General features: G+C 42.7%; 4 protein-coding genes across 5 annotated transcripts in view; 1 reads left to right on the top strand and 3 right to left on the bottom strand.

The window, feature by feature from the left end:
* LOC137628790 (pleckstrin homology domain-containing family M member 1-like) overlaps positions 1-603 on the bottom strand; it is a 58,796-nt gene extending 58,193 nt beyond the window's left edge. Inside the window, exon 1 of the mRNA XM_068360009.1 lies at positions 262-603. Within this exon, the coding sequence (XP_068216110.1) occupies positions 262-603 (342 nt within the window). The remainder of the gene's footprint in view (positions 1-261) is intronic.
* An 85-nt stretch (positions 604-688) lies between these two features.
* Tcs1 (Threonyl-carbamoyl synthesis 1) lies at positions 689-1,429 on the bottom strand. Its single transcript, XM_068360011.1, has one exon. The coding sequence runs from the start codon at positions 1,427-1,429 to the stop codon at positions 689-691; it is 741 nt and encodes a 246-aa protein (XP_068216112.1).
* A 90-nt stretch (positions 1,430-1,519) lies between these two features.
* The window catches only part of Polr3K (RNA polymerase III subunit K), a 29,558-nt gene continuing 17,339 nt past the window's right edge, over positions 1,520-13,738 (bottom strand). Inside the window, exons 2-4 of one of the 2 annotated variants that reach the window (XM_068360013.1) lie at positions 6,516-6,678; positions 3,833-3,900; positions 1,520-1,802 (exon numbers count right to left, since the gene is read on the bottom strand). In XM_068360013.1, the coding sequence (XP_068216114.1) occupies positions 1,533-1,802; positions 3,833-3,889 (327 nt within the window). In that variant the 5' untranslated portion in view covers positions 3,890-3,900; positions 6,516-6,678 and the 3' untranslated portion in view covers positions 1,520-1,532. The remainder of the gene's footprint in view (positions 1,803-3,832; positions 3,901-6,515; positions 6,679-13,738) is intronic. The other variant, XM_068360012.1, reaches the window with a different exon arrangement.
* Positions 9,777-13,738, top strand: part of LOC137628505 (uncharacterized) — a 34,646-nt gene continuing 30,684 nt past the window's right edge. Inside the window, exon 1 of the mRNA XM_068359657.1 lies at positions 9,777-9,965. Coding sequence (XP_068215758.1) covers positions 9,777-9,965 — 189 coding nt within the window. The remainder of the gene's footprint in view (positions 9,966-13,738) is intronic.

Below are 13,738 nucleotides of genomic sequence, written 5' to 3'. Positions count from 1 at the left end.
TGCTATCAACATACAGTACTGTAGTATGAAATAATTTAAGGAATAACTGAAAATTAAAGTTATAAGCTTATTTGCCAAATCAAAACCTAATTTTCTCTTTTCTTTCAAACTATATATAATAAGAATTTTGAGTCCCTGACCATGATAAGATTAGAGCAACAAAAAATATCTAGCTTTTGATCAATATTATAATTCCACAATGTCCCCCCAAAATTATACAGACCTTAGACACGCTTGTCAATTCCATTTTACATTGCCTACCTGTTCCATAAGATCTCGATGGCTAATAACCATGATGACAGGCCAGAAATTTGGCACAGGCATTCTGTCAGGGTCAGCCCCAAGAAGTGTAGACATCCTTTCCCCGAGCGAGTCCCGTAAACCGTGGATGAGAATAGCTTCCAAGACATTGCAGAGAGCATTGGTATTATCAGCAAGGCCCAGCAATGACCTGGTCTGGTTTGCTTGCGAGACTCTTGAATCGGCGAATTCGCCCCTGCTGCCAGGTTGCAAGACACTCTGCACTGCTTCCTGTAATCGGGCAATGAGCGAAGCACTGATGGCTGCTTCCCTCTTCTCTCTTTTAATTTTCAGACTGAACATTTTCACAGGTACAATAACGAGTTTTTTATACTAAATTTCTTCCAGATATTGTTAGTTTATCTTTCAGAAGCCATTATAAAACTACCTAGTCGACCATGCATAGTTCATACTTTTCAAGAATTTCAACAGTTTGTTCAAAAGCACTCCCTCTTCGAATGAGTCTGTACACACCTGGCTGGGAAAGGTCAACGACAGTCGATCCTTCTCTGCATGCCGAGCTCTTTCCAAGACACCCTCCATCAAACACTAAATGTAACTGACCCCATAGTTCCTGAAATTCACTAATATTCAAAGGACTTTCTTGTGAACTTATATTTGCACTTGTAAGGGCTATGGGAGTTCCACAGTACCTGACAACTGTCCTTATGAACTTGTGGTCCGGGATACGAATCCCAACTAATTCTGTGCCAGGATTCAACGAAGAGTTCAGCGCCGGTGTGCGCTTGAAAACAACGGTTACAGGCCCAGGCAAAAGAGACGAAAGTAACGAATGAGGGACAGTCACCTCACCCCACAAATAAACATCATCTACTTCCGCTACACAGATAGCCAAAGGCTTGACCGAGCTGCGTTTCTTTATTTCGTATATACTCTCAATAGCAGTCTTATTTTGCGCAAGTGCAGCAACACCATATATGGTGTCAGTTGGAACAGATATGACATGGCCAGACTTCAAGGAAGTCGCTGCTCTTTTGGCATGAGCGTCTATACTCTGGCCATCATTCAGGTTTATGACAGTGCTTGCACAAATGCCATTCACTGCAGGTATTGGTGCTGAACTACTCATAAGTCTAAGCTTTCCCAAGACAGGTCTAAACTGCCTCATTGATCTCTCTAACACCTTTTGTCCAAAATCAAACTTATCACTTTTGCTTAACAGTCCCTAAAATGGGATACAGAGACCAGAACCTAAATCTCTCAAGTTTCCTTTATTCTTTCCACCTATGGCCACATGTCGGTGAACAGCACTTGTAGAAAAGTGTCATAGGCTCATCAGCTGACCTCGTTTGAACTTGCATGAAGAATGCCCTTGGGTGGAAACACTTGGGACAAGGTTCATCTGTCGAGTCGACGTTCTTCCAAGCTGCGGCCCCACCTAAAACATCATCGAGAGCTTTAAGCTTGGGGTAGATTCTGTACGACACACAACGTTTAACTGGAAAAATGTAGGGGCATGTTACACACGAGAAGCGCATACCCTGGAAGAAAAACAAAAATACATGATTGAAAATTAAAAATTTTGAGCTATCAATTAAAAAATACATTCCATCTAATGTAAGGCAAGTAAGCATACTTAATGTATTGTCACAAAAATACATCGAATATGAAAAATTTATAATAAAAATTTTTAAATATATGCCATATTTAACTGAAAAACACATGAAAATGAGTTAATGTAAAAAATTATTTGATGACCCAACCTGATTCATCATAAAGTTCAATAAAAAAAAAAGATTAAGATGAAAAGGCAGTAGACCTCGGTCAGTGAATTAAAATCAAATCAGTTTTAAAAGTGTAAAGGTCTCACATGAATGGCAGAGGCAAGGGACAGTAACATTGCCCTACCAAGCAAAACAATGCCCTAGAGACTAACCATATATACACATAATCAGCGCCCAACCCCTCTACACCCAAGCTAGGATCAGACAGGGCCAGGCAATGGCTGCTGATGACTCGGCAGGTGAACCTACAGGCTCACCTAATTCCCCCATCCTTACCTCACATGGATAGCGAGGTTGTAGCAAACGAGGAAACTACAGTAAAGAGTTTGAGCGAGACTTGAACCCCAGTCAGGCGATCTCCAGTCATGGATGTTACCAAGTAGGCCACCCCAACCCTTTTGTTTAATGGACTGGTAACCGATGACATATCAATTACTGTATTAGGTTTGAATTCCTAGTTTACACTGCTTCATTATGAAAATTATTTCTACCTGTATAGGATTAGTTTTCACTGTACTGTACTGTACTCGACACTGTGCTATGATTTAGTCGATTTTAATTGAATTCCCTATTCAGCATCCACTCGAGTTGAGGACGACTTGGATCGTTGCCCCTTGCATCACCATGAGGGCGACACTCAAGACCTTTCCCCTGCTTCATACTACTAGTTACTAGTTTTATGCTCCATCCACAATTTGTTTCTTCCCGTGCATCTGCCTCTAGCGACATTTCTCCTAGGTGACTGGAGACCTTAACATTCTCCACAAAGCAGAATTCACTCTGTCTTTCCCATCTTATTGAACAGTATATATAAGCTCTTCCTATATGTGGAAATTTGAAGTCTCAAAACTCTCCTCTTTGATATCACTATGCCATTCTTCAATAATCTTTTTTCAAACACCCTTCTCTTTCATGATGATGATCACATCAGTCTCTCCTTCATCAATAAACTCCCAGCGTATGTATTCTGCTATATATGTGTTTGTAGAAGTTTATAAACCTAAAACTACTACTACTTTCCCTTCAATATCAACGAGCCTTTTTAATAGCTAATGCAATTCAGAATGTACATTCTAATGAGGAAACATTACTGATTAGAGATGAAAGCCATTATGAAAGAATCTATAATGCACATACTCCAAGGGAAAATTACCACAAGTTAAGTTTTCCTTACATTCCATTGAAATGAATAGAAAGCATACATACTGGCTATACAGTAAAGTGAATAATAACGGCAACAAACTTGAGTACTGTACTGTAAAACATTTAGGATATAATTTCAACCAAAAATTAGATAAATTACTTAACATTCAGGATATAATTTCAACCAAAATTTAGTCATCTAAAGTCAACCATATTTTGGATGGCTAAAAACACAACCAATTATAAACATGCTTAGAAAAAAAAATTAGAAACAGTTTAAGAGAGATGAAAAACAATAAGTGTAATAATTAAATCAATATCCTACTTGCATGCTAGAAGGGAATACAGCAGTGGACACAGAAAAATCTAACTTCTAAGAGACTTATAAAAACTCTAGATCAGAGAAGTTTCAAGTTTCATATTGTGTACGTAGGTCATGTCCCAAGACTGAAGTACAGTATCTTTAAACACCAAATCACATTTCAGAGTCATAAGTCAGATCCAGGTCCCAATTTCATTGCAACCTAGAACTGTTTTTGCACACGACAACTAAATTTCACAAACTTTTACTCTTTCTTTCAACACAAATTACTCAAAAAAGAAGTATACTTTACATTCTAAAACTGGCTACTGCAGTCCCATACCTGAGATCCTTCCTCAACAATCAAAAGATTTGCACATGTAGGACAGAAGTAGAGCATTTTTAGTCAATCTGAAAGACAAAACGGTACAAAATTAACTCATCGACGTTGATACAAAACAATTCCTCCTACACTCTTAATTTACTTTATCGTATTACTGTAATCCTTTTAAATGAATGAAAAAATTCCACATACCACTATGTTTCCTTTTAAATAAGAAATCTTTATTACAAAATTCCACATACTACCATGTTTCCTTTTGAATAAGAAATCTTTATATTCATTTAAAAAAATTAGAAAATGTTTCCAGAAAATTGTTCTACCAAATTCATAGGCATGTTTCAAGGCACACCAATGGCTACACTGGTAGAGCACACAAAACAAGCACAGTGCTCGACCTTATGTCGTTAACCTTATATTTTCTGAACTAAACGAAAAAGTAAAGGATAATGATCTTTTTCAAATTGAAGATAAAAGTTAAAATAAGGTTATTTTTTTACACATTAATTTGATTTCGTAACTCGAAAGACCATTGCTCCTATCTTGCAACTTCGCTCATGGCAAGCAGTGTGTGGATGAAAAACCTGAGCTATAGATGCAAAACTGATCTTTAGATCAGCTAAGGTAATCAGGAATAACCAAAATAAACCATGTGTATAGATAAATGAAAAAGGATTTGAGCATCTGATAAGATATAAGGTTTAAATATAAACTTTATTCATAAACTATATAGGATGATTAAACTTTTTAGATTATAAATGAAGTTCAAATATAATATTCCTGGACAATTTGCCAACTAGTTATGGTACCAGAGAAAATATACAAACATTTAATAATTTTCCATATAAACAAGTTACCGTGCCATACGGTACTTCAGAAGATGAAAAAGGAAAGGTTTAAACTACATAGACATAAGATCTAAGTTAGGGTTACCCATAAATGTAACATGAAATTTAATTCATAACACATCTACCAATTCTTGTGCACCCTGAACTAACAAAACACCAAGTAAAGTATGGAACTGAACTTAGCCTAACATGACATACTGTTTTTTTTAATTATGTACTGTAATTAGCACTTACCATGGACACAGACATTAATCCTTTACATGCGATTTCCAGTGTAAAAACGGAATTCTTATATTATTAGTTCTACTGTATACTGTACTCTAATGACAATCATACTGCTTCTCTCTCTCTCTCACAGCTAGTTAAATGTCAATGTCTACCGTAGAAGACTGAAAATTTCCCACGATTTTTTTTTTTATAGTAGCCTTATCTCACTCGTTAAGTACCGAGATAAGGCAATGCAAGGCAATGCGTTTGCTACTGCTGTTTGCCTTTTAAATCACGAAGTCAGCCCTTGTTCAGTGGGGAGATGGGAGGAGCATGATCCCATAATGTTCCTAATGCTGGATACGACACTCTGACAGAAGTGGCATAGTGAAAGAAAGAGGTAGGAAATATAATGCCTGGACTATGTATTTATGCCAATCATTAGATCCTCCCATTTGTCAACCATAAAACAAATAACTACTCGCAAGAACATATCTTCTGGGAAGGCTGGTTGTCAGTATACATTCTCTCGCCTAACAAAATTCACTAGCATACGTAGTACTATAGTTTCTTGATTACTAGTAGGCGATTGTGAGCGCTCAGAGGGAAAGTCCAGCTTTCTAGAGAGAAAGTCCAGCTTTCTAGAGGGAAAGTGCAGCTTTCTAGAGGAAAACGAGCTGTCAAAAGGCAATTGTAGTGTTCTAGAAGGGAACATACGAACATAAGAGCTTTCCCGATCTACCGATCAGGTGCCAGCAGTAGAGCACACTTGAGACAAAGAGTGTGACATCAAGATCCAATGAGGGAGCAAGACAGTGCTGTAGTACTCACAATCAGCAGATTCAGTGCCAACAGAGGAAAGCCTACACAAGCATATAAATGCTCAAAGTCTGTTGAATGAGCGTGAATAGAAAAATTCATACCCTCTTTGATGCATGTAAGAGCATGTGAATGCTATATGTCCCATGAAATAGTGTGTTAGCGTGAACAGGCGAGGTGGCAGGAGCCAAAATTCCCAAAGAATACCCCAGAAAGTAAGACTATACTAAAATAATTCAATACAATATTAAACTAATTAAATATACAGTAAATCCCATCACATGGTAAATGTCACAAGAGAAGATTCAACTTCATACAAGTTCAAGATTTTAACCCTTTTACCCCCAATGCTATTTGGAACTTTCCAACCCTTAACCCCCAGGCATTTTTTTTTCTCAAACACATTTTGCAATATATTTTTTTTAAATTGCTCTAACAGCCTAATCATAGAGAGGTCAGGTTGGTCTCATTATTTTGGAAAATGCCTGAAATTTCTCATAAAATTATATCAAAAACATACAAAAAAAATTTAAAGTTTTTTGCAAGGACGTACCGGTACGTCCATGGGGATAAAGGGATGAGTTTTGTGAAATGTACCAGTACATCCATTGGGGGTAAAAGGGTTAATAGATGCCAATCAGCTCCCCTCCCAACACACAATTTCAATACTAACGACCAGATGCATAGGATTTATTCTAGTACAAATGTAATCTTATTGATAGATGACGATAGGACGCATCAGAAATTGGAATTTAAACTGTTTGCTGCTGTGCTTCAGTCGTTATAAAATCAATGGAATACTATGTCCTTACCCACAATATCCTATCCTTATCACAGCCTAACATGACTTAAGTTGCCATGTCCTTGCATATCAGAGAGCGCTACGACTCCTGTGATCCTCCCTTCATAGACGTACTGTAGTTGCATTTCAAAACAAGATCCATCCCAGCATGTGCCCATCCTTTTCGACAAATGCTGTAATGGAAGAAATCACAGGAGCTTCATAAATTTTATTTATGAACAATCAAGTCAAGTTGTTTTCTGAGGTTTTGAAATATGCTGAGAAACTTTTCAATCTATTCAATTTGAGGATAAGGTGGAAATAGGATGAGATAGGTAAATTTTACATAAAACCTTTTCTTTCAAAAGCAGGATGACCTTGTGATAATGACCATGCTTGTTTGACATTTCTATTATCTTGGGGATCATACTACAGTATATCTATGGATTTTACTAAACACTGTTGTGCAATATTCATAAACTGATTTTTAGAAACATAATTGAATATACCCTTAATAAAGCACTACTTTGAACCTCAACTTATACCCAGTAAAAATTCCTTTTTAAAAACTTTTGTTTTGGTCGCCATGATAAGAATCTCCTGAGAACAGTTCATAAAATTCCTGACAGACGATTATACCCAAACTTTGATCTCTCATTTTCTGTATTATTTGTACTGGTAGTCATTAGTAATCGCCAATCAGAGCTTTTTTTTCATTTTCACGAGGGTTGTTGTGGCCCGATTAGTAAAGTCTCTTCAAGGTGTTTGCCAGACGGGGTTAGAGTCCCGCTCAGACTCGTTAGTTCCTTTACTGTCTGCAACCTTACCATCCTTGTGAGCTAAGGATGGGGTGTTTGGGAGAGCCTATAGACCTATCAGCAGCCATTACCTGACCCTCCCTGGTCCTAGCTTGGGTGGAGAGGGGGTTTGGGCACTGATCATATGACATATGGTCAGGCTCTTGGGTATTGTCCTGTCCTCCTTGCTAGTGCAATGTCACTATCCATTACTTCTGCCATTCATGAGCAGTCTTTAATCCTTTAAATAAGACTTTTGCTTGGGCAACCTCCTACCTCCGCAACTACTGCTACACCTCTACTAGCTCCTCCTCCAGCTTAGTCACTTCTGAAATTGTTCTTCTTCGATATACATTTGAGAAGGATGTTCATAACATTATACCAAACAAGGGGCCATTTCCCTTTTGGTGAGTTCACAGGTACTGTATTTAGAATGGTTTTTATGACATTAATCGTCAGAGATATGACAAATTCGGAGATAATTAGTATTTTTCTATAACTAATACAAACCTGTAATTATTTATTCGGATTATCTTTCAGTGCAGCTGGAAGGTAACGATTAGACTTTAATTGCAAGGTGGCAACCCTGCCTAACCGCTTGAGTGGGTAGGCTGGGGGGTACCCAGCCACCTCTATATACTCTCACAGCAGTGAGAGATGTCACTTTTGATTGCAGGCATGACTTCTGGGGGACAGGTGAGGGTGGACCAATTTATATAAATAACTACTAAACTACACAAGGGAAGTGATAATTACCGGCAGAGGTTGAAGCCAGCTTCTAGAGGGACTCATGGTGCTGCACCCCAAGGGAGGGGAAAGTAAAGAAAGGAAAGACAGACATACTCTCATTCATCCCAGTCTTAACCCGGGTAAACAATGCCCTCGACCAACTGCTACTTGTCCATCAAGGAGCCTGAGGTATTCTTAAACCACTTGAGCAGCCACCACAGGATCGATAGAAAACTTATCGAATCTCCTGTTGGTCACGTCTTTTAGATAATGGGCTGTGAAGGGGAATGTCTTTTCCAAACGCCCCCTTGAAGTACTTGCAACATGGGGTAGTTGCGTTTGAATGGCAAGCAAGTGCTGATTCCCCTGACACCATGGGCTCTAGGTCGGCGAGCTAGGGGAGGATTGGGAGCCAAGGCTCTTTCGATTACTTGGCGGATCCAGCAGGAAATCGTGTTCTTAATGATCCTCCTCTTTACTCTCCCTGAGCTAACAAACAGAGGTGTTAGTCGCGGCCGTACTGCTGCAGTGCGTTTTAGATAGTATCTCAAACTCCTCACTGGGCATAGTAACAATTGATCTGAGGCCATTGGTTACAGAACGAAGACTTGCAATCTGAAAGGGCCTGAATCTATGGTCCAGTAACCCTGGATTTCGAGTCTTAGCAATGAACTCAGGGACGAAGCCGAGTGTCACTTCCCCCCATCCCCTTGAATGGGCAATGACAACCAAAGGCCATGAAGTTCATCGACTCACTTTGCAGAGGATAAAGAGAGCGGGAACACCGTCTTCAAAGTGAGGTTTCGGTCAGTTGCATGGCGTAATGGTTCGTAAGGAGGTCTTTTTAAGAATCTCTATACCTGAACCACGTTCTAAGGAGGAGGCCTAATCTCTGACTGAGGGCAAGTGATCTCATAACTCGCACGAGTAAAGAAAGCCTTAACGAAGAGAAAATGTCCACTCCTTTCAGCTTAAAGGCGAGGCTTACTGCTGCGCGACAGTGTTTTACTGCCGAGACTGAAAGGAGCTTTTCCTCCCAAAGGTATACAAGTAGCTCCACTTTTACTGGAATAGTGGCATCGAGTGGAGAGATATTTCTTCCACGACACTAACCACAAAAGTCTCTCCATTTTGCCTGGTAGACTGAAGCTGAGGACTTACACAAGTAGCCGGACTTTCTCTCCGCAACTTGTCATGAAAAGCTCTTCTGAGAGAGGAGACGCTGGATAGTCTCCAGGCGTGAAGTCGACACAACTGCACTGACCTATGGAAGATGTTTGCGTGTGATTGTTTGAGTAGATCTGGTCGTGGAGGAAGCTCTAGTGGTAGATCTACTAGGAGTTGCTAAAGGTCTGGAAACCACTCTACGTGATGCCATAGCAGAGCTACAAGGGTCATCATTAGATTCTGGATGCTCTGATCTCGTTGAGCAGTCTTCTCATCAGACAAAATGGGGGAAAGGCGTAAACTTCGATGTTGTCCCACCGTTGTTGAAATACATCTTGCCATAGAGCCTGAGGGTCCGGGACTTGAGAACAGTACAGCGGAAGCTTGCTGTTCAGAGATGTTGCGAACAGGTCTACAGTCGGGGAACCCCACGAAGTCAGGACTTTGTTGGCTATCTGATGATTCAAAGACCATCCAGAACCTACTATCCGAGTTGCTCTGCTCAGATTGTCTGCGAGCACATTCCTCTTGCCAGGAATGAAGCGAGCTGATAGGGACACAGAATGATCTTCTGACCATCTGAGGATCTTTACTGCAAGATGGCAGAGGTTGAGAAAAGGTACCGCCCTGTTTGTTTATGTAAGCCACTACTGAGGTGTTATCGATCATCAACACCACAGAGTGACCTTCCAGCAACTGTTCGAACTGAGGAAGAGCTAGATAAGCTGCTCTCATCTCTAGAAGATTTATGTGGTGGTACCATTCTGACTGACCAAGGGCCGGAGATCGTATGGTGAGCCCCCACCTTCTTTTGATGCTTCTGTGAAGAGCATCAAATTCGGTGGGGGAACAAGAAGACTCTGGCCTCGTCTAAGATTTTCGTCTGCCATCCACCAATTCAAATCCGTCACCTGATCCTGATTTAAGGGAACTCTGGTGTCTGGTGGGTCGGAGTGTTGACTCCACACGGACTTCAGCTGCCACTGCAGGGATCTCATCTTGATGCGGCCGTTTGGAACAAGACAAATGAGAGAGTTGAATTGAATATGGGATTTAGGCATTAAGCCAAGCACTGGGGCATCAAAGGCCATTCAGCGCTATATAACGAAAATCATTCAATCATATCTGTACACTCACACCATTTAGTATCATTTTAACCTTTAATACAAATCGTAACACTTTCATACAATAAAATCTAGATGTGAAATAAATAGGGATTAAAAGGGTAAAATAAATAAATAATTTTCAATATTAAACTTACCCGATAATCATGTAGCTGTCAACTCCGTTGCCCGACAGAATTCTATGGAGGGATACGCCAGCTATCACAATACTAGAAGGGGGTGTACTTACCAGCGCCACCTGTGGCCAGGTACTCAAGTACTTCTTGTTGACACCTCCTCAATTATTCCTCTGTCGTGCTTCCGGCAAGACGTTCTGGGATACGCTTATGGTCTTCGAGTTTATTCACGGATATTTGGTGAAGTATTCTCTCAGATTAACGGCTGTCGCTTTACTGGAAACCTTCTTATATTAGCTAGATAGCTTTTATATAGTCCTGATATAACGGTTAACGATTTTTGCTTGTTTTTGGAACCCCCTTTGGCTAACTCTTTGGATTACAAGATGTCTGACATTTCGCAAGCCCCCTCCCATAGACGATGTAGGTCTTGCAATAGGCGTATTCCGAAGGCCTCGGTAGATCCTCACACCGCTTGTTCTGACTGTAGGGACAGGCCCTGTCAGTTAGAAAATCGATGTGAGGAATGCGCCGGACTTTCGGAATTGGAATTTGTCCGTCTTTTAAAATATTCAACTAAGTTAGAGAGAGGTAGAGTTAGGAGGAGTTCTTCTCACTCTTCACTGTTTTACATGATCCCCTACCTTTTCCTACCCCTGTAGTGGCTACCCCCGAACCTACTGTGTGCCCTCCGCCTGATATGTCAGTTGTTTTGCGCGCTATTCAGGCTTTAGGCGATAAAGTAGAGTCAGTGGTAAGTGACCATAAGTCTCTGATGGCCGAAGTTAAAGAACTGAAGGTCAAGAGTGCAGTGGGTGGAGTTAGTGCCAGTGCTGTGACGAGTGCTAGTGTCGGTGCAGTGCCAAGTGCTAGTGTTAGTGCCAGTGTGGTGCGTGAGGATTTTTCTGTGCGAGCCAGTCGTCCTCCCAGTCCGGGACCTCTTGCAAGCTCCCATGCCCAGGGGAGAAGCAATGTCGAAGGGCATAAGGGTTCGGCAGGCCTTGTTAGGCGCACAGAACTATCCTCGGTGGTTGCGGGCGTGTCTTCCAAAGACCGTCACTCCCACCTGCAGACGATTGAGCCCGTCTTTATCTCGTCCGCTGATCAACTGTCAGGGAAGAAACGTTGGTCTCAGGTCTCGAGACCGCTTAAACGTAGAGTCCAGTCCGCGAGTGCTCAGCCAGGTTGCAGTCATTGGCTCAGCTCTGACTCGCCTCAGTCATCTGTCGACTGTACTCCGCCCAAGAGGAGTAAGGTTCTGCCACAACAGAGCTCGACTGTTAAGGCTTTACCTCAGTCTACTATCGTTTCTGCCGATCCCAAGTGGACTCTGCTTCAGTCCATGCAAGCACAGCTTTCGGACTTGATTCGTGAGTGTCGGGCTGAGAGTGTTGCACCTCCGCCTCCGCCTACACTCCCTCCGCCTGTTCTCGCTCCGCCTGCGCTCGCCCCGCCTGCGCTCGCTCCGCCTGGTCGCAGCACCATCTGCCAGGCGTACGATGTTGAGCCACTTTCTGAGTTCGCTGTTCCCAGTGGTGTTCAGCCTCAGCCTTCTTTAAGGCAACCTTTACTTTGGGATCAGGAGGATTATTCCACTCTTCCTCCGCCTCCCCTTGCTGCTCCACCAGTGGTGCAACTCTCGGTTGAGGTACAACAACCTCTCCCGTCCATGAGTCAGTCTGCTCAGCCATCGCTGCAGCGAGCTCAACCCTCCTCAAGGCAAGCTCCTCTACACCCTGGACTTGCGCCTCAGGAGCCTCAGCTTGCGAGAACTTTACCTTGTTCTGCGCAGCCTCAACCTCATAATGCTCCGCTCATATCACAGGAACAGGAACGTGCTACTCCGCCTCCGTCCTCCGCTCAGCAAGCGCAATCCTTGGGTTCAACCTCTCTTGCTAGGAGTCAACCTCCTCCACCCATGCGCCTTCCTTCTGCTTCGTCTGTTGTTCAGCCTTTGCAGTCTGAGCCTCAGGTTTTCCCTCAACAGTTACTGGAAGAGGAAACCACTGTTATTGTTCCTACCCGTTCTGACTCTGCGGTTCAGCATTCTTGTCCGATCTCTTCGCTACACTCTGGTGATGAGGTGTCGGATGATGAGGAGGCACACCTTGATCCCTCATCAGACGTGGACGAATCCAAGCTTTCTCCACAGTCTATTGATTTTCGTAAGGTCTTGGCTCTACTCAGGGAGATTTACCCAGACCACTTTGTCTCTGCTATTCCCCGCTCTCCGCCATCTGAGTTTTCGCTGGGCGTACAACAAGCTAAGTCCACCTATACTAAGCTTGTCCTAGCTAGATCCTCTAAGAGGGCTTTAAGGATCTTAGGGGAGTGGCTGCAGTCTAAACAACACCTTGGCAAGACTTCCTTCATGTTCCCTCCAACGAAGCTCACTTCGAAAGCGAGCGTTTGGTATGCCACAGGGGAAGCACCAGGCTTGGGAGTACCTGCCTCTGCCCAGGCTGACTTCTCAAGTCTGGTGGACTCGCCTCGGAGAACTGCTATGAGGCGCTCGAAGGTTTGTTGGACCTTCTCAGACCTGGATCACTTACTGAAAGGGATGTTCAGAGCATTTGAAATGTTCAACTTTCTCGACTGGTGCCTGGGGGCCCTCAGCAAGAAAACCTCTCCTGCGGACAAAGATTCTGCCATGCTATTAATGTCCTGCATGGATAAGGCCATCAGAGATGGATCGGGCGAGCTAGCGTCGATGTTTGTATCAGGGGTGTTGAAGAAAAGGGAACAACTGTGTACCTTCCTTTCCGCCAGCATTACACCTTGCCAACGGTCACAACTCCTTTTTGCTCCGCTCTCGAAGTTCCTCTTTCCCGAAGAGCTAGTTAAGGACTTGTCTGCTGCCCTGATACAAAAGGATACGCACGATCTTGTAGCCTCATCGGCTCGTAAGTCTAAGGTTGCCACCTCAGTCCCCAAGACTTATCGCTCCCCAGTGGCTGATACCCCTGCTACGAGGTTCATACCGCCCTTTCGTGGTAGAGCCCCCAGCCGAGGAAGCTCCCGTCCAGACTCTCACAGGAGCAAGTCTAGGAAAGGATCCAGGACATCTAAAGGAAAAAACTGACTCTCCGTTTCTCCAGACAACAGTAGGAGCCAGACTCAAGATCTTCTGGCGAGCCTGGGAGAAGAGAGGTGCAGACGCACAGTCTGTCAGTTGGCTGAGGAACGGTTACAGGATTCCATTCTGCCTCAAACCACCTCTGACCACATCGCCCATCAACCTCTCTCCCAACTACAAAGAAGAGGACAAGAGGCTAGCATTGCAACAGGAGGTGTCGCTACTTGTGCAGAAGAAGGCAGTGG

Source organism: Palaemon carinicauda, chromosome 36, assembly GCF_036898095.1.
Source record: "Palaemon carinicauda isolate YSFRI2023 chromosome 36, ASM3689809v2, whole genome shotgun sequence".
NCBI lineage: Eukaryota > Metazoa > Arthropoda > Malacostraca > Decapoda > Palaemonidae > Palaemon > Palaemon carinicauda.
This window is presented reverse-complemented; position numbering and strand designations above follow the sequence as displayed.

Bases quoted from the DNA above. Each gene is read 5' to 3' on its own strand.
- Tcs1 (XM_068360011.1), bottom strand. From the start codon at position 1,429: ATGAGGCAGTTTAGACCTGTCTTGGGAAAGCTTAGACTTATGAGTAGT.